We start from the raw sequence: 21418 nt of genomic DNA, 5'->3' as shown, positions 1-21418 counted from the left end.
GTATGAGCCCACCTCATGGGGAACATGCACAAAGAAGAAAACATCTCAGGCTGCTGTGGGAAGGCAGATGTCCTGTGCCTGCAGTCCAGAATCCCCCCCAATTCCCACCCTCAATAAAGGGAACCCTGTGGGAAGAGAAAGGAATGTGTTAAAAGTGTAGATCAAGAAGGGACAGGAGAATAAAAAGAAATGGAAGCAGGTGCACACACAGGAAAGATGATGAGTGTTCTATTGTTAAGAATTCATGCTCTAACAACACAAACCAAATTAATCCCAGCCTCCCCACTTAAGAACGGTAAGGGGCAAGTCAGTTAACATGAGTCTCCATTTTTTTAAAGTATAAAACAAGGATCATAGTTTGATATCCTACCTCAAAGGATTGGGGAGATGATTAAATGTACCTGTGAAGAATAAAGCAGAGTACTTCGCACATGATAAATGCTCAATAAATGGTATTCATTACTGTCCATCTATGATATGCATCTGCAACACAAAAAAATATACATGTTTACTGTAGGTTTAATCCCAGGATCAAGGAATTTGACGTGAACTTCCAATCAACAGAGAAACCAGGTCTCTTTTGGATGCCCTATGGATGAAAGAAGACCAAGGGTATAGGAAGCCTTTGTCATAATTGTTGCAAAAGTCTAATTAGTCCTCTTAGCAATGAAGCAATGGAAAAAAGAGGTATTAGAAGTTGGCTTTAAAAACACCATCATCGAGACCGGTTGTGGTGGCTCACACCTGTAATCCCAGCATTTTGGGAGGCTGGTGGGGGGGGCGGGGCGGATCACTTGAGGTCAGGAGTTTGAGACCAACCTGGCCAAAATGGTGAAGCTCCATCTCTACTAAAAATACAAAAATTAGCCAAATGTGGTGACGGGCGCCTATAATCCCATCTACATGGGAGACTGAGGCAGAAGAATCACTTGAACCCAGGAAGTGGAGGTTGCAGTGAGCTGAGAAGGCAGCATAGCATTCCAGCCTGGGTGACAAGAGGGAAACTCTGTCTCAAAAAAAACAAAAACAAAAACATCATGCGGCATTTGTCAGAACGAGCTGAAAAGCAGAAAAAGACAAGATAATCTACAGTGCAACAAAAGACTATTTACAAAATTTAACATCTGACATAAACAGAACGGCTTAAGAGACCTCATCTCACTGGGCTGTGCCAGTATGCTAGTACTACCTATGTAAAAATAAATTCACAAAAACAAGTCTGAAAAAGAACAAACAGTTGATTTTCGGAGATAGTAGGATTAGAAAGTGACTTTTTAGATGTGCTCGTAACTTTTGCAAAATCAGGGCATTTTGAAACCCCTGTAAGATTGAAGGAGGAAAAAAAATGTATAATGGTCTAACAGTTTTAGGCAAAGTAAGAGATGAGTTGAGTGTTTACCTAGGGCAGTGGTTTTCAAGCCATTTTTTTCAGCTGCAGAACGCTTTTTATAAAACAAAACCTGAGATCCCAAATAAAGTACTGTGAGTAAATTCATTTATATATTGTTTTAGTATTTGTTCATGTCTGTAAATGAGAGCACAAATAACCACACAATTGAACACACATTTGAAAATATATTTTATTACATGATTAAGGCTGTTTTTTAAAGATAAAATTCCAAATAAAAGCTTACAGAATCCTAGTGTTTTGTGGAAGGTAATTCAGAAGCATCAAAAGGATTATGAAATTTGGGACTAGCCAGGTGCTTCTCCATGGAGGCCCGAGGGTTGTCACAGATTCATGCAGATGCCATTGGAAGTGATCTGTGTAGTAAGAGAGAGCAAAGAGCAGAGGATACCCCAATGCTTTCTGTTTAATGGCCAAGCCAAACTAGTACTGACGGGGCATGAAGTGGTGAGCCTGTGAACACTGTGACAAATGCCACAACTATGAAAAGCTCCCCAGACCCCCCAGTAAAGGGGAAAACAGGCAGGCCCTATCTGGACAGGCTTGGATTGGCAGGGCTGGGGTGGGGGGCACAGACACAGGCTGGAACCATCTATCCAGGGGCATTCAGGAGCATTCCCTGGAGAGCTTCAGGAAGAGAAAGCAGGTATGTGGTTTTCTTGTTGGATGTGGCTAGATGGGATGCGAAGATAGAAAGTAACTAGGGTTAGGCTGGACGCGGTAGCTCACGCCCGTAATCCTAGCACTTTGGGAGGCAGAGGCGGACAGATCACCTGAGGTCAGGAGTTAGAGACCAGCCTGACCAACATGGTGAAACCCCGTCTCTACTAAAAATACAAAAGTTAGCCAGGCGTGGTGGCGGGTGCCTGTAATCCCAGCAACTTGGGAGGCTGAGGCAGGAGAATCACTTGAACCCAGGAGGCGGAGGTTGCAGTGAGCCAAGATCGCGCCATTGTACTCCAGCCTGGGTGACAAGAGTGAGATTTCGTCTCAAAACAAACAAACAAAAAAACTAAAACAAAACAAAACAAAAGAAGTAACTAAGGATCAAATGGCCCATGGCAAGATTTGGAGATAAGAAAGGGAAAGTGGCCACTGAGAAAATGGCCCTATCTACAGCTGTGTAGGAATTTATGACGGAGAAGTAACAAGAGTGATCTAAGCAGCACTGGAAACAGGGGGATGGGGAGGTGTGGAGAGGCCAGCAAAGAAGACATGGAAAGGGCAAGGAAAGTAGCAGAGAATGTAAGGCCAGTGCAGAAAGAAACAAAGCAAAGGATAAGAAGTTCAAAGGCTGCTTTGAAGACCTAAATCCATACAAAGATAGTATATGGCAAGTCTTGTAATGTAATACAAATGGACTAAGCAAAAAAGAGGCCAGAGTTTCAGCCTATAGAACTCAGGAAAGGAAATGAGAATCAAAGTTTATTGAATTTATAGAGTGTTTTGATGTTGCTGAGTGTTGAAAAATTATTTGCCAGGGGAGGGAGACTTTGGTTGCTTGGTGGTAAAGAACGCAAAATAATCCCTTTTATAGTGATCTGTGAAGATGAAATGAACATGTATATAAGTTCCTACATAAACATATGATAGTATTACCAGAAAAGCAAGAGTAAACCGCATTCTCATCTGGGCTGCAGGAATTTAGGAGGATAAGAACGGTCTGATTTATCAGGGATGGCCTAATGACATTTAGGAAAGAAGGAATGAGGAAAGGCAGGGTTTATGACAGCTATATGGTCCTAAGAAGGAAATGATTCCCTTGATTTGAATTATAGGTTTGGGCTTTTCATGTCCTGCCCTTAGACCCAATACTCTAGCTGATCAGCTGTGAAGAGCTGTTAGCTAGATGCTGGGCACTTTACCTCCCTAAAAATGGCCCTGTGAGAAAATATTCCAGCACATGGATTAGAAAATCAAAGCTTGGATGCGGCATGCAAATGACCCAAGATTACACAACCAGTAAATGGGGAGCGAGGGCTCAAGCCCTAGGCTAACAGTCACAAGTCCCCTTGGCAGCTGGTTTTCTAGGTCGTGGCTGCATAGAACCCTGAGATGTTCCCCCTCCATCCTTTTGGCCCTTTTGGGGATGGCCTCTTCAAGTGGTAGTAGTCTCTCCTTTGAGGGCATTTGGTTTTGCAAACATCTTTAAAAGTGCCTTTCTGGTGAAAATTAAGTTAGCAGCAAGCTTGAAAAGTGTAAAAAGCTTCTTCCATCACTATGCAAACAAAGCAGAAAAACATTACATATTAAGATTTCTTGGACAGGAAAGAACATTGTCTCCTACCAGTCTCCTCCCAGACTAGAACCTCCTTGTGTTCAGGGGTTGTCTTGTACAAACCTTTGTATATACTACATCCAGCATAAGGTCATGTATGTCATAACTGGCTAATAAGATAGTTTTTATCAAACAAAGGCCCAAAACAACTATATGCAAGAAGGCAGAGCACAATTATTTATAATATATAGAAACTATATTTTTCAAAGTAGAGCATCACTTCTAACACAGGTGATTATACAAATTCTAACTGCAATTCTTTCTGAGGGGAATAAAATACTATGGATGGAGGCAAAGCCAAGGATACATAGAATTTGAAGATGTAGGGAACGTTTCTTGGCTTCTCTTCAGCTGTCTGATGTCACCAAAGAAGTGGGCTGGCTTGGATAAACTAATGACCTCTGTTTGGCCCTGTGTTCCTAAAAATTTTATGGGAAGGTCACTAATAAACTAAGTGTGTAAATGCTCCACCATCTAGTTAAAAAATAACTGCTACTGGAGCTGACTTATACTACACATTTTCTGCAAAACACATTTACTTACCTTTCCTTCTAATAAAATACACCCAGCAATAAATAAAAGGCAGTAAAAAGTATCCATGGCTTGCTATTAAACTTGAAATATTTTTAATGACAGGTTTTAGTATACTGTTTTTGGAAGGATCAGGTATTTGAAAATAAGCACCCAATGAGGACATGAGTAAGATTGGCACCAAGGTACAAATATAATAATTTGTCCCAAGTACAGTGTCTGTATTCAGAGAATTTAAATGTCTACCCATGAAAGATCAGATTGCACTTTAAAATGGTCAATACACTTCTAGCAATGAGTCACTTGTATAAAAATGCCACTATAAAGCATATTATAGTCTTTTTGGGTTTTTTGGTTTTTGTTTTTTCAAGTTTAAACCACAGTCTAGGCCGGGCGCGGTGGCTCAAGCCTGTAATCCCAGCACTTTGGGAGGCCGAGACGGGCGGATCACGAGGTCAGGAGATCGAGACCATCCTGGCTAACACAATGAAACCCCGTCTCTACTAAAAAAATACAAAAAACTAGCCGGGCGAGGTGGCGGGTGCCTGTAGTCCCAGCTACTCGGGAGGCTGAGGCAGGAGAATGGCATAAACCCGGGAGGTGGAGCTTGCAGTGAGCTGAGATCCGGCCACTGCACTCCAGCCTGGGCGACAGAGCGAGACTCCGTCTCAAAAATAAATAAATAAATAAATAAATAAATAAATAAATAAATAAATAAACTACAGTCTAGTGGATTTAGTTCTTCATGTTTTTGCCTAAGTGCTACAATGGCAAGGAAAGAGGCTTTGGAATTTCAGAATTTTTTTTTTTCTTTTTTGTAAAGAAAACCTCTCAAGAGGGTATCCAACTACTTTTTGGAGACATAAACATAGGTAAAGCAAAGTGACCCAAATAAAGGAAGAATGAATATATATATATATCTTCATTCTTAAATATATTCTTCAATTTAGGCCAATTCTCTTTTATGGGCTCCTTGCAATTAGCTGGCAATCTTATCCTGTGGGTCTGAAGGATTAAAGCAGGAGCAAAGAACAAAAGGAACTGATCTGCTCCACTCCTCCATCGGTCCTTTCTGAACAAATCAGACTTCATCTCCTCCAGCGCCTCCTTACCACCTCATCTTCTTTCCCCTACCCATAGTCCCTTAGGGGAAGGACTGTTAACATGAGAAAATGCTACATAAATGAAATTCCTTCAGAATCAACATAGGTTTAAAAATGGTTCCAGAAACTAGAGGTGTTTTTTTTTTTTTTTTTTTTTTTTGAGACGGAGTCTCGCTCTGTCGCCCAGGCTGGAGTGCAGTGGCCGGATCTCAGCTCACTGCAAGCTCCACCTCCCGGGTTTACGCCATTCTCCTGCCTCAGCCTCCCGAGTACCTGGGACTACAGGCACCCGCCACCTCTCCCGGCTAGTTTTTTATATTTTTTAGTAGAGACGGGGTTTCACCGTGTTAGCCAGGATGGTCTCGATCTCCTGACCTTGTGATCCGCCCATCTCGGCCTCCCAAAATGCTGGGATTACAGGCTTGAGCCACCGCGACCGGCCCTAGAGGTGGTTTTTATGGTTTTCTCATTTTGGAATTCTGGGCAAAGCACAGTTTTTTTGGATCACTGAATCTTTAAAAAAATATGTAGCAGTAGGTAATAAGCCACCCAAATTAAGTTTACAAGAAGTTTAGATGTACTCCTTTCCCTCTTGCAGACAATTGAGGACAATGCTCCCAGTAGGTCACTACATTAAAGGAAGCATAGCCTGGGAATGGCACACATGACATCTATTGAACTTACTGTTCCATCTGTCACTGACATGGGCCACATACAAATCTCTAGAGCTCTTGGGGTCTTTAAGGGGCCTGCTAATCCATTGCTTTTCCTTTACCCTTAAGTCATTCCAAATAGGAGGATCTATTCTGTGTTTAAAGACTTCCAAGGAAGAGTCCACAATCAATTAACCAAATACTTAGAAATTAATTTCCCTGTGGCCTTTCCCTATTGCTCTGAATGCACATTCCTTCCTATAGTCCTGCCGTTCTGAAGAGGAACATATTGTGGCCATGAGCTTTGAGACCTATATAAGGACAAAATAATTCTTAATCTCACCCAACCATCAATTCCATGATTTTTTTTTTTTTTTAAGATGGAGTCTCACTCTGTTGCCCAGGCTGGAGTGCAGAGGCACAATCTTGGCTCACTGCAACCTCCGCCTCTGGGTTCAAGCGATTCTTCTGTCTCAGCCTCCCAAGTAGCTGGGGACTATAGGTGGGCACCACCACATCCGGCTAATTTCTGTATTTTTAGCAGAGACAAGGTTTTGCCATGTTGGCCAGGTCTCAAACTCCTGACCTCAGGAGATCCTCTCGCCTTCGCCTCCTAAAGTATTGGGATTACAGGCGAGAGCCACCGCACTCAGCAGTCATCAAAATGTTTTTTTTTTTGAGACGGAGTCTCACTCTGTCGCCCAGGCTGGAGTGCCGTGGCACGATCTTGGCTCACTGCAAGCTCCGCCTCCTGGGTTCACGCCATTCTCCTGCCTCAGCCTCCCAAGTAGCTGGGACTACAGGTGCCCGCCACCATGCCTGGCTAATTTTTTTTGTATCTTTAGTAGAGACGGGGTTTCACCATGTTAGCCAGGATGGTCTCAATCTCCTGATCTTGTGATCCACCAGCCTCGGCCTCCCAAAGTGCTGGGATTACAGGCATGAGCCACCGTGCCCGGCAAAATTTTTTAATGAAAAATTACTTCATAATTTATAAAGTGTAGATACAAATGTACTGCACTCAACCTTCTATGGAAGTGAAGATGAGAGATAAGTACTTACTTACCCATTATCCTTGCCCTCATTTGGAAGCTCTGTGGAACTGCTATAGAAACTAAGTCTATCTATAATTCAATGAGGTGGACATTGGAGAAGAAGAAAAAAAAAAAAAAATATATATATATATATATATATATATATATAATTCCAATACCTAAATCTAGAGAACTGCTAAATCAGAGAAGAGCTTACGGACAAAAACAGGTTATACAGATTCAACTCACTTCACACACAGTCTCAGGGACAAAATATATAATTAACCAAAAAGAGGAAAAAAAGATGATTTTTGTCCTACAGACAACCATGCGTATACAGATCTAGGGCTTGAGAGTCACTGAGTCAAACCTAGAAAAATATGTACTACTAATTTTGCTTCTTCAGGTCACCAGTGCCCACTATTTTCATCAACTATACAGTATCAAAGCATACTAGTAATAAATAAAAATACATAAAAAGTAATAAATAGTTGGTGAAAATGTTGATCCATCTGATTTCTCTGCAATCACTGATTTATCTGCAATCTGTTAAAATATAAACTGGAAATAAATCAAATACATGAAAATCTTCAGTGTTGATAATCAGAGAAAAAAGCAACATATTAAAATGACATCCAAACAGAGGAACTGCCAAATACGGCCTATGAAATGTTCTGTCAAAATAAAGATGTGGAATCAGGAAGCAGATGGCAAAATTCTTTCTAAAACCCCACTTAAGTAGCATTTTAGGCATTTCTGACGGTTCTGCAAATGAAAAGAGGGAAGTTTCATCAAGAATAACTCTAGCCCAGTTATGATGATAGGTTGCTCCAATCCTCTCCAACTTGGCACAGGAAGTATCTGGCTTAAATGGGGGAGGGGAAGTGAGAGGCAAAGCAGCTCTCAGCACGGGACACGAATGCAAACCCAGCTATGCAAGGTGAAAATCACTCTAGCTTTGGCATTTTGGATGAATTTCATTAGAATCAGGCTGGGTTTCATAACCAGAAGGCAGAACTTCCTTAGTTTTATGCTTTTTCTAATAATGCTTTGTCAGGGAAATCTTCTCTATTTTAGAGATTTCTTTTAGATTTTTGACCTATTTTCTTGTTTCCCAGGCTGCGTATATCACTCGTGAACCTTCCAGACAACTGAAGAATGACAATGAATACTGCCATCTTCCCAGAGCTCCAGCACTAATCTTTGTTAAGACTTAGAGGAGGCCGGGCGCGGTGGCTCAAGCCTGTAATCCCAGCACTTTGGGAGGCCGAGGCGGGCGGATCACGAGGTCAGGAGATCGAGACCATCCTGGCTGACATGGTGAAACCCCGTCTCTACTAAAAAAATACAAAAAACTAGCCGGGCGAGGTGGCGGGCGCCTGTAGTCCCAGCTACTCGGGAGGCTGAGGCAGGAGAATGGCGTGAACCTGGGAGGCGGAGCTTGCAGTGAGCTGAGATCCGGCCACTGCACTCCAGCCTGGGCGACAGAGCGAGACTCCGTCTCAAAAAAAAAAAAAAAAAGACTTAGAGGAAACCACTTTTCTCAGTTTTGATGTCTATGAATCTGCAATCACTAATGAATGGGGAAAAGTCTGTGAAACATTTCCTACATAAATGATTAAAATTAGCTGCTTTTAGAGCAGAATGAACAACATACAAAGCAGGTTGGACGACTTCTATTTCACACAATTGCATCTCAGTTTCTGACCTAGGTAAAATCCTGCATAAATGCAAGAGAATCCTCTATATTCATATGTTCTGTATTCAGGTTTAAGAGATGTGAATTTACATTTACATTTTATTAATTCATCAATTGATAAACTTAAGAATTAAAACTCTCAAAATCAGAAGACAATGCTTTTTGGTAAAGAAAAAAAGAAACAGGCTTTAGTAAAAACAGGTATAAAAATTAACCCAAAGCCTTTGAGTAACGTATTTATCCTACAAGTAGAAAATTACGAGAATAACTGGAGGACTGAGGGGATTAAAATGCCATGCAGTAGATGGACTATTTCAAGATTTTATAGTCAGGGAAACTGGCCTTGGGAGGACAGCTCTCAACTCATATACTTTACATAAGAGCAGTTCTTTCCATAGGCCATAAAGTTGTAGGTGATACAATAAACTGGGTTATAAAATAGCTTCTTTTTAGAATGGAGATGATACAAAATCAATTTCTACAACCATCATTTCCTCCTGAAAACCTCTTTTACATTCAACCTAAACTTACTCTCCCTTTTGGGAATTCCCAGTGTATTTCTATGAGATGTCTTCCACGTTAATAGCAGGGCCTACAAAGAACCAACGTGCAGACACTACTTGTCAAAGAGCGCTTTCTGTAAGTAGTCTAAAAGAACACAACTATACACATACACAAACGTGTACAGGTAAATGCAAAAGGAAAAAGGAGATGCAAGAGTACTGTACTACTGCTTTAACAAATGCTCTCACCCAATCCACCTTATCCATTTTATAGGCTAGAAATACTATTTAGGCTTTAAAATATGCAAAAAAAAATTTTTTTTAAATATACAAACCATCTGTGGAAGCATATTTTGCCTTCTGCTATGACCCTCATCATCCCTCAGATCATATTCTAAAAGCCTGAGAGGTGAAAATCTTCTAAATAGCTGAACCACCCACAGAACCTGAAAATTATTATACATTTTGCACATGATTAACCTATATTCACCACTGAGGTTTAACCAAGAACCAGATTCAGGTAGGTAATAGGGGTCACAATTACTTTTTCATAAAATATACCCTCCTACTGGCCAGGTGAGGTGGCTCACGCCTGTAATTCCAGCAGGCCGAGGCAGGCGGATTCCTTGAGCCCAGGAGTTCAAGACCAGTCTGGGCAACACGGCAAAACCCTGTCTCTACTAAAAATACAAAAATTAGCCGGGTGTGGTGGCACATGCCTGTAGTCCCAGCTACTTGGGAGGCTGAGGTGGGATGACTTGAGCCTGGAAGGTGGAGGTTGCAGTGAGCTGAGATCACGACACTGTACTTAAGCCTGGGCTACAGAGTGAGACCCTGTCTCAAAAAAAAAAAAAAAAAAAATCTATTCATCCATCTCTACAAACACACATACACACACCCTCCTACTTTACATAAATGTACAATTCTATGTCTATTCTTAGCATGTTTTAAGTTAAAATTAGATTACTGATGTTTACAAGCACGGCCAAATGATCTTTTTCATTTTATGTCAGTGTTTACACATCAACCCTTCAGAAGGTTGGGACAATGGGAAGAGGGCATTGGACTGGATGTAAAGCCTGAGGCCAGGGCTTTAGTTTTGCTGGGGTCTAGTTTTGTCGATTCTCACCTCAGAATCTTGCCCCCTCAGGCAATCACTCAAATTGAAGTATCACTTCTATTGGTCCTGATACTCCACTTCAGTAAATTTCTTCCTTTGAATGTAAACCATTTATAGCTAAGTAGAGTATATTTTAGTAAAAGAACACAGTGAAGACCAAGCAAAACTTCATCTGTACTAATAATGACTCACGGTGGGCCAGAGCTCAAGTCAGATTTGTAGTAAGAAAGCAAAGGGGAAAAAAAATCATTTACTTCACTAAAAATTTTGTTGTTTCTTTAAAACTCTAAACAAAATCGATCCTATTAGTAAAGATATTCATTCTTATTGTTTTTTTAACAAGCAAATTTTAATAATGCCTTTTATTTCTATACAAAGCAATGTAACTTTCTGAAAAAAAAATGACTATACAGAACCCTTTAAACATAGGCGTACAGAGTTTCAAAGGCAACAAGAAGTTAAGAAACACAGGCCACTGTGTCGTTACAGGTGAATCCTAGTTGTCCTGTAGCCCAAGGTCCAAGCTAGTTTACTCCATAACCTTAATAACCACGGTTCCTATGAATACCTTTCTAAAACCATTTATTATAAAATCTCACCCTTTATCCATTATCAGTATTAACGTATCCAAGTGAGAAAGAAAATGGGAGAGAAAAATGAGAATCAACAATGCAGCATGAACATTTTCATCCTGAATACCAGTAAGGACTCCAGATGATATATGGTGCCAACTTTATGTGCCTCAAAAGATTTTAACTTTCAGAACATTTAAACGATTAAAGAGAAATCATCCTCTTGACTAGGTATTTTAAAGCACATCAAACTGTAGGTTTACATTTGACAAAGTCTTATGGACTACCAAATATGTAGAAATAGGAATTCCAAATATTTCAGTTCGTTGAATATACAAAACCAAATAAGGCATAAGGACCTGAAGAATAAACACAAAGCTAGTCTACAATGTTTGAGTTAATGTGATTTAGGACCCTTCTATTTTGTTCTGCAAGATAATTTACATAGTTCTCTCTGCTATATGTGTCCACATCTATTCAGATTGTTACAGACCTTTTCATTCTGGAACTTAAAACATTATAGGCCATACAAAATTCCAAACTCCATTGTTGATATAATCTGATTCAAAATGAAAAAAAAAAAAATCTTCAAAGAAGCTTTCATAAAACTCCCTCCTCTATTATCAAATATAACTTCTGAACAAGAACACACTATACTATTATTCATAATAATCCATAAACTGGTTGGAAGGATCATTGAAATGTCAATCCAGGAGGCTCCTAATTTTCCTGTTTGGCTTTCAAACAACCCACAATTCTGTGCATTATATACTGACATCCTAAATGACTTCCTATGCTGATTCTGGATATTCACACACAGCAGATGAATGGACATTTGCAGCTATCAGACTGTGCTGGTGCTGATTTGTGTAGTAATTTGACCATCTTGGTGTATTTTTTCTTTATATTTCTTAAATAGAAAATAAAAAAAATCAAATGGCTGATATCATAAAAACCACTGGTCTCTAAATGTAACATGGAGACAAGAATAGAAATCAGGAGAAATGAGGAATCTTTAATTTCAACTGACTGAATGCTCACAGGACTCAAACTAGTTGGTGCATTCAACTGAGAAAAAGAACAAATGCGAACATGCAGAAAACACTGGAAATAAATCATCTAAAATTATGTCTAAAAATTGAAGCATAATTAGGAATTCCAGAATGATTTAAGATCTCTACAACTCCTCTCTACTTTTTTAGTCCATTATCTTTTACAGAACCAATGTTCATATACATTTTTAGGAATGTATTTAGTAGGATATGAAAGAAGAGGACTTCTTGTGCTGAAAATGAAGAAAAAAAACCTGATCCAACATTAGTTTTTTAATCACATCTACTGAATTATTCCCTAAGATTAGAAAAAATTGCCTTAGCAATCAACAAATGCAAGCCAAGAAATTAAGCACTAATCTACAGTAAAAGGTGCTACACAAGAGATATTTATTAATGTTCTGTTGTATTTACAGTTTTAACATAGCAAACCAAGATGAATTACCACTTGGGCAGAAAGCACATCATTCTACATTATAACCCACTGGTTTCTGCTAACACATTGTAAAAGCAAGTAGTACAGTATGTTAGGGATCATCTCAAAAGTTCCAAGCTACTTCTTTGCTCCTAAGTACCTAATCCTCTCCTTACTCCCAGCCTTTGGCCTAATCATCAGGAGATAAAAGGAAAATAAGGGGGGGTGGGGGTGGGGATGGGGGTGAGGGACTCTAATTATAGAGTGTCAAGAATTACATTTTAGTAATTAAGTTTCATTTGTATCCTAGTCCTTTCTATTTTATACAGTGACAACACCTTTAGAATCCCTTAGGTACAATAAAGTATTGCAAAATTGTGAATACAGGCTATAAAAAATTAACGCTTATTATTTACCAATTAAAGACATATTTTTGACCACACCTTAAATGTATTTTTGCACTATGATTTTGCTTCCAGGTGTTCACACAGAATTGAATAAATTTCTAGATTAATTTGAACAGCAAATATGGATTATGTGCAAAAACACAGTAACAAAAGTTTAACTTTTGAGAAAACCCCTTTAAAATGGCCAGCATTATACATATCTTACAATAAAATATTTAATTCCAAGTTCACTTTGAGATGGAGGATGAATAAAGCAAGACTGCCCCCTACTGACTACAGGGACATGGCTCATGCTACTTAAAATGACTACAAACAATATATAAGGCATTATTAATACATCACAGACTTGATTGCAAGAGCTTTTTCAAACATTAACCACTAATGATTCAATGATTACAGAATTCTGCATTAACTATTAAAATTTTACACCTAGGAACAAATAGAGAGAAATGATCTTTTCAACAGTACTTTATTTTTTTAAAGCAGGTGATTATTCCTCTGTGTTCTGCATCTTGATTCACTTCCTGCAGGTGTTCTCTTGCTTCTTGAGAGAGAATTCATAAATGCAGGAAGGCCTTTGCCAGAAAACATCTGCCAGAGAAGGATATTGAATATTGAAACTCTAGTTAGCTTGTTATTTTGGCTAAGAGAAGGATGTAGTCACAAAAGAAGGCAGGATGTTTGGAGACACAAGTGCATTTTAACATAGTTTTAAGATTACTGTATACTGACATCATGGTATTCAATAAACATTAAAATTTCAGTTCTTAAAGTTATCAAGGCCTCTAGAACTAGAAAAAACTGGAATGCTTTTTCTAAAAACTCCTGAAGTCAGGAGTCTCTCTTTCCAAACCTCTTAACAAAAGAATAGAATGGAAGCAGTGCTACTGCATCCCACACTTAACCCTGTCAGCAGTGACTGTAACTTGGGACAGAGAGCATAATCCAAGTGCACAGGTAATTTTCCTAATATACCTGAAGCTACTGTTTACCCTAACAATTCCATTAGATATTGCACAAGGAAGATTTCCAGTAAGGATGTCAACGACGTCATGCTATACCTCAATTGAGCATGGCAAAATTAGAAAACAAGGATAAACTCACAGGTACCACAAATACTTTTAAAAAACAAGTTTTCCAAAAAAGTCATTGTATTTTGGGGGCATGTTTCTCTTAAAATAATATATGTAGTTTCAAACTGATTTTAAGAAAGGAATGTATCCGACTGATATATATGCTCTCAAAATAATGCCTATGCATTTTACTAAATGCAGTTTTCATCTAATACTTTGAGGCATTTCTGTACTAGTACATTGTTTTGGTTCTCATGAAAACAACTTGAGAAAAACTACAAGTAATTCCCTATATTAACAATAAAAGAAGAAATATTAACAACAAAAGAAACACTAAAGAGATACATTTACTGCTTAATAAATATTTATTAACTATTTTGTGGTACTCAGCAACAAGTAAGAGTTAGATGGGCTCACATATAGGTCCATAACTTACTTTTCTATCCCCCAGATTACTGTAAAAGCCACAGGAAACTCTTCTGTGTCTTTTCTTTCTTTTCTTTCGGAGACAAGAGTCTGTCACTCAGGCTGGAGTGCAGTGGCGCGAGCTTGGCTCACTGCAACCTACACCTCCGGGGCTCAAGCCATACTTCTGCCTCAGCCCCCCAAGTAACTGGGACTAACAGGTGTGCGCTACTATGCCTGACGTCTTCTGTATCTTTTCTGATTAATTACTGCATAAATATTTAAAAGGCTGCCAAAATGGAGAGACACTACAAACACACTGGAGGAAATTAACATATTTTAATATTATCAACATTTTCCCAAACTATAAATTCACTTGTATTGTGATTTGAAGTAAACCACTGAAACTGATACAAGGACATCTTTTCTTTAGATTGAGATATAAGAGACTGAAAGACCTCGGAAAGCACAGAGACAGAGACACAAGAATATAAGGAATTCTAAAGCCAAGTAGAAGCAAAAAGAAAATTGGCAGATGAATATTAAATGAACATTTTTGCAATGAGGCCAGACTCATTATAAACATAAGTAATTTCTGTTTTATCAGTTTAACAGATGAAAACTGATGAAACAGTGACTAGTAGGTCAAAACAGAGTTTGCAAGAATATGCAATATGGTACAATTACCTGGTCACTACCTTAGTTTATGATGCTTTAGCATAGGTAAACAGCTTTAATAGATTCCTCAAAGTCAAAGCCTGCCACCCAACAAACATTAAAAATCCCTTTGCTTGTTCAGTAAGAAAAGCAAAAATTAAATTAAATTAAATTAAAATCTCTCAAGAGGACCTAGATAGGTGACCAGTGGGTAATCTCAATCACTACACAATTTCCAAATGAAAGACTGCTAGCAGGCACTGCTGTCTGAGACTTGGAGGCTTGAATGGCAGTGTTACAGAAATGCTGGCAGTACGCAAACTGAAGGACAAACAGATCTTAGGGACTCTGGACCACATTACTAAATTGTAGATCAGATCACTTTGTAAAAAAAAGGAATCCAGTAGCCTACAGATCATTTAATCCCAACAGGAAGACAACCAGTTCTTCTTGGAGATATTATGTAAATTTTGTTTAGCAAAAATTCTACTGGAAACACCATTTCTACTATCTTGCTATCTTATAACACAGTCCAATAAGTAAATCTTTACCTTGAGATGAATTTCCTTTAATAAAAGAGATATTAAGGAATAGGAGAAAAATTACAGAAAAGGAGAAATGAAAGTGTCTGTTATCACATGGAAAAAAATTAAAATATTTGATGCCTAATAGGTACAGGTCACTAGGTCACTTTTTAAATTATGAAGGCCCTAGTTCATTAATGCTAGGGCTCAAAAACCTCCTCTTTTTCCTTCTATTTCAGATGTAGTTAAAATAAATAATTTTAAAATACATTATGCTTCGTATGTACAAGTGCTTTTGGTACCACACAAATAGTGTTATAAGACACTATTATAACCAATATATAACCAATCAACTGTGTTACCACGTTATTACTGTAGCTAACTCCTCATTCACCTGGCAGCATCAGAGGAGGTGGTAATCCATAAAAATGTATTTTCCAGTGAACTGGTAAATAGGAACAAGTATAAACACTTTACATTTTTTACCATTTCAGGTACAGATGTTTATAACAGGTTATCTGTTTCTTCTGCCTCCTCGGTCACATACTTTTTTTTTTTTTTTTTTTTTTTGAGACAGAGTCTTGCTCAGTTGCCCAGGCTGGAGTGTAGTGGCATGATCTTGGCTCAATGCAACCTCCACCTCCTGGGTTCAAGTTATTCTTCTGCCTCAGCCTCCCAAGTAGCTGGGATTAGAGGTGCACACCACCACGACCAGCTAATTTTTGCATTTTTAGTAGAGACGGGGTTTCATCATGTTGGCCAGGCTGGTCTCAAACTTCTAACCTCAGGTGACCTGCCCACCTCGGCCTCCCAAAGTGCTGGGATTACAGTCGAGAGCCACCGCGCCCTGCCCAGTCACATACTTCTTGATGGCCACTGTGCACACCTTTAGCAGTTCCTTCTGGCATTTTGTTATGAAGTAGGAAAACAGATAACAGCTTATTAATACATTTTCCCTCCCTTAAGCTTAAACGGACTCTGAAAGGGAACCTGAGAGCTGCCCCTATGATAGTAGTACACGAGCTCTAATGTTTAGCTTTTGTAACATCTACTTGGCTGATTAGAAAGAGGTGTTTCGGGATCACTTCAATATTGGTTTATTTGTACTATATTTTAGGTAGCCTGACTAGAAAAGTCACTATTCTTACACCCTTTTGTAGTAAATTGCCAAATCCTAGTACAATATGGTAAGTATTATTTTTCTGTTATGGTGAAGTTATTTTAAAAATTCTGTATCTGTATCTTTCCAGCAAAGTTATTTTAAAAATTCCCTACCTGTGTCTTTCTTCAGCTATCTTTTAACTGGTGACATCTCCATCAAAGAAGTAGAAGTCCATAAAAGAAAATAAAGCTTTTGGGAACACTGACCCCATCTTCTAAAGTTTGTGTTCTCTGATTGGCCATTCCCAGCTTTCTACTTGCATAAACTCTGTATTCTGATCCTTTTGATGACTTCAGGTTGACAATGTCAAGACAGGCAATTTAGCAGAGGAGTCACTAATTTACCAGTGATTTTCCTCAGCAGGAGTTAGCCTAGGTTTTTTTAAACTACATTTTCCCTCTCCCCTACCCCTGTCTCCCTGGAAGAATCACTGTACATGACAGTTAGAAATAAGATCAAAGTTATCCTTTAGTAATCTGACTGCCTGCTAGGCAAAAACTCAACAACCTTCCGACAAAATTCAGAGCTCACAGTCTCTACAATATGATAACCGACAATGCTGCAACAAAGAAACGACTGGCCAGGTATGTAAAAACAGGAAAATGTAACCCAGAATCAAGAGAAAAAATCCATCAATACAAATAGACTTATCTATCTTGATGTTGGAATTAGCAGATAATGACTTTTTAAAAACTGTGATAAACATAATAAAGAATCCATAGGGAGGAAAAAAAATAAAGCTTTCATACTTCACATGACAGTTTCCTAGTATGTCTTCTAACAAAATTAAACTAAATGTCCTCTGAACTAGAGAAAGAAAGGATTCTACATCTGGATCTGGACATAGTTCTTACCCTTTCAATGGACAAAGGGAACTCAGTCCCATAGGATATTATGGCTTTTCAGGTTCCCTCTGGGGATCCCTGGAAAATTAGTGAAGTCATTAGAATTCTAAAGTCTGCTGTAAGTTCCTCAAACCCTTAATTTAGAGCTCTGAATTCTCTGGGTGTGCCAGGAATGATTTCAAATAAACCAGGGTATCACAGTTAAACAGAAAAGCAAATAAACTCTATTATGCCCTCCAATGGAGTGCATTCATTTACCTGAGTACGTTTCTGACAACTCTTAATGTATAACTCCTGAAGCACCCGCAAGTTCATCACTTCAATCTCCCTTAGCAGTTCCTACAACATTATTATTACTAAGGACTGCCTACTTCAAATCACAACCCCACATGCATAGTTTTAAATTTAGAACATCAAAAAACATTTCAGAAATTTTAGAAAATCCAAACAATAACAACAAAATTTTCAGTAAAGTACCAAACAACACAGGAAAACCGAGACGTTCAGGCTTTCTGTCAACTGGACTGCTATTTCTTATGCTTAGAACCAAGATGAAGGAGGTATGCAATCCCCTAATAAAGATCCAAATTTCCTTCTAACTGAAGGATGAAGAGAATAGGCAGAGGTGTGATCTCAGTCCATTTAGAAACTCAGAGCTAACATTAAACTACACCTACAGAATCGATGACTTTTTTTTAAAAGAGAAAGAAATCTGTCCCCTCAGTATATTTTGGGTGTCAATGTATCAGGGGGAAAATATTAGGTGATTTCAGCATCCTTCATAAGGAGGACTTGTAGCAATCCAATAGTACTAACGTTTGAATCCTTGATAGGTAAAAGTTAAACCTAAGGCTAACTATAAATTCCAATCAGATATAAAAATGAAAGATGACAATGGTAACTAAATAAAACTGCAAAGAATATCTAATAAGCCTCTTATGTTCCAGACATAAACAAAGACACATCGTAAGCATTAAGGCCCAGGCCAGTGGTGTGAATGTTCATCTACATCCAGACTGTGTGGCTGAATTCAAATTCATGACATGCTACACATTTTTAAACACGCAAAGATTCCTGTTTTTTAGTAACGAATACTAGTATATATTTCTTTGAAGAAACTAACTTTAAAAGCAGTTTAAGCCTTCTTTACTTACATACATTTAATTATCCATGTAAAATGCTTACTATCTGACACATGGAAAACTCCATGAATGTTAATTTTAGTTTACTATATATACAATGCTTGAAAAAATGTTTGTTATATTCAAGATGGTCTCATTATATTATTCTGTTGCCTAAAGTTTTCAATGCTGTTCTATCACTTGGAAAATGAACTATCGTAGATGCTTTATTTTCTTGAAACATACCTCCTGAGACCACCACAAATCTTCAAAATTGAGAATCTGATTATTAGCGTATGATTGCCTATATAAACTGATACTCTGAGAGTACAGAACAAATTCGTGTTCCACGTGGGCTTAGTCTTGCATTGACTCAACATGTCACGGGCTCTATCAATTTGATGGTTCTACTAAATGGACTTGGTGCTCAAGGTTATTTCAGAAACCTGTTTCAACCTGACTTTTTAGCCTTGACCCTCAATACTCCTTTATGCCCCAAATCAAACTACTGTCCTTTGAACAAGCTCCATACTTCCCTATTTTTGCTCTTCACTCTGCCTCAGATGATTCTGAAATTCTTCCCCACACTCTCCACTATCATGTAAAGTTACCTGAACTACTACAGCTACCCTTTACAATGCTTTGCCTAAGACCTTCAACTGGACTGGCCTCTAGGTGGTGCTCAAGGTTCTACTCTATGATCAACACAGTCCCCAAAAGTCCCAAGGAACAAACAGCCAAGTCCAAGAAAGTCTATTAGAACTTGTTACCAAAGAGAGCTCTCTCTGGTGTACTCTTTCTCAAGATTCTCTACCTCTTCCTTTAGGCAGCCACTGATGTAAGATGGAATGTCAGCCTCTGGGGAAAATCATGTGTGAATCAAAGAGCCTTGCCAGGGCTTAGTCCTCCTGTTCTAGGCAAGGGAAAAGGTCCTTTCTCTTGTTTTCTTGGGTTTGACCTTCCTTACATTAGAGTGGTATCAGAATGTCAACCTGAAGAAAGCCATCAGGAAAGCCTCAATGACAATTTTAAGAGATGGAAGACTTGGTGGGCTTGTCAGCAGCCCAGATAAACGGAGTTCTTAAAGTATTACACAGTCTCTCCAGGTTCTGGGATTTAGGGGCAGAGACAAGTGATTAGGCCTGAAGGTTTCCTTCTGAATGTCATCCTCTGGAACTGGTACAACAGTAAGCAGGGGATTCAGGATGCTGGATTCAGTCAAGCAGCCAAATATCCTAGCTTTCTGATGACTGCTAAGACCCCTGCCTCTTTCACACTGTCAAAGCACAAAGTAACAATTTCTCCTATGGCAATTTTTCTAATTTGACTTTGTCAATAGCTTTTTATAAAAATCCCTGTTACCAGACAAGAAACTGCTAAAAGGCAGGGACTGTGCCTTCCTTCCCTTCTCTATATCCCCCTACCACAGATACTTACTCTAAAACTGAACAGAAATCTACAATGTAGCACATGGTTACACTGGGACTAGAATAAATTTTTTTTCTTTAATACCTTTAATAAATAAAGAGAACTCTGGTCCTGGGGAGATTTGAGAAAGTTTCTGGCATCTTCCGAACTTTTGCATAATTGATAAATCCTCTGAGAAACAGGAGAAAGCCTAATTTAAAAAAGAAAAGTATGAATGAATTTATAATTTCCATGGTAAGTCCCCTCCCCAGAAATCCCTCTCCTGATAGCAATACATTGTTATTTTTCTGCTAAAGGTAATCAAAGCATGAGCAATTTCCTCCAGAATCTGCAAAGGATTTTCATACCAAATTATTCATCCTTCAATGAAAAGGTATAATGCAAGAATCAATAGTGTCTTTTGCACATTCAGAATTGAATTGGTCTAAAAAGGAAATAAAAGATGCGGCCAAACATTTACATACGAAAGTCTCATTGAGAAACATATTAAAATCTACCTACTGAGCTCCAAAAAAGCATGCCAATATAATTAACTCCAAACAACAACAACAAAAGAGATCATAACTGTGATTTTCTCAAGTAAAAAGAAAAAATGTAACCTTCCTTGTCATGAGCTGTTTTTTCTGTGGACAGTATATAGTGTTGTCCACTAGATGTCAGGATCCCCTTATCTATTACAGCAATTCTCATCGTCTCAACTTGAAACTCTAGTTCTTTTTTTTTTTTCCCCGACAGGGTCTTGCTCTGTTGCCCAGGCTGGAGTGCAGTTATACGATCACAGCTCTGTAAGCTTGAACTCCTGGGCTCAGATGATCCTCCTGCCTCTGCCTCCCAAGTAGCTAGGATAACAGGTTCACACCACCATTAGCTGGGCATCAGCTAATTTTAAAATTTTCTGTAGAGATAGGCGTCTCGCTATGTTGCCCAGGCTGGCCTTGAACTCCTAGGCTCAATTGATTCTCCTGTCTCAGCCTCCCAAAGAATTGGGATTATAGGTGTGAACCACTGCACTCAGCCTATTTTTCTCTTCTTAGTAAGACTCTTTTTTGTGTGACGATACCAGAATCTATAACATTCACAAAACTTTGTACCTCTTAAAACTGTCAGCAGAGAGGTGATATGCACCTCCAGTGGAAACTCGGATACTCTTCTTGGCCTTCTTCTTTCAGAGATGGTCTCTGAGCCCTTAGCACATTTTTTTAAAAAACACTTTTACTGGGATACTCGGTGGCAGAAAACTGTACTTGGAAAGTTGAACTGATTTTTAGTAGTTACCAAGAGCTGTCAGCTCTGAGCTTGGGGAACATCATTCTGTTTGGCACCCAAAGCAACAAGTGAGTATCGAGCAGGGGTTACCCCTTCAAACACTAAGCTGGGGTATGGTGGTGGGATCTTACTGAACTGGAAGGCACATGACCTATATGGAGG

General features: G+C 38.8%; 1 protein-coding gene across 1 annotated transcript in view; it reads right to left on the bottom strand.

Annotated features, from left to right (window-relative positions):
• Nucleotides 1–12314: 12314 nt before the first annotated feature.
• The window catches only part of NDFIP1 (Nedd4 family interacting protein 1), a 46510-nt gene continuing 37406 nt past the window's right edge, over nt 12315–21418 (bottom strand). The window contains exons 7-8 of the mRNA XM_003900286.4: nt 20075–20180; nt 12315–13366 (exon numbers count right to left, since the gene is read on the bottom strand). Coding sequence (XP_003900335.1) covers nt 20077–20180 — 104 coding nt within the window. The 3' untranslated portion in view covers nt 12315–13366; nt 20075–20076. The remainder of the gene's footprint in view (nt 13367–20074; nt 20181–21418) is intronic.

This window comes from Papio anubis, chromosome 5, assembly GCF_008728515.1.
Source record: "Papio anubis isolate 15944 chromosome 5, Panubis1.0, whole genome shotgun sequence".
In the NCBI taxonomy this organism is placed as follows: Eukaryota; Metazoa; Chordata; class Mammalia; order Primates; family Cercopithecidae; genus Papio; species Papio anubis.
The sequence above is the reverse complement of the archived record's forward strand: the minus strand, read 5'-3'. Positions and strand labels throughout refer to the sequence as shown.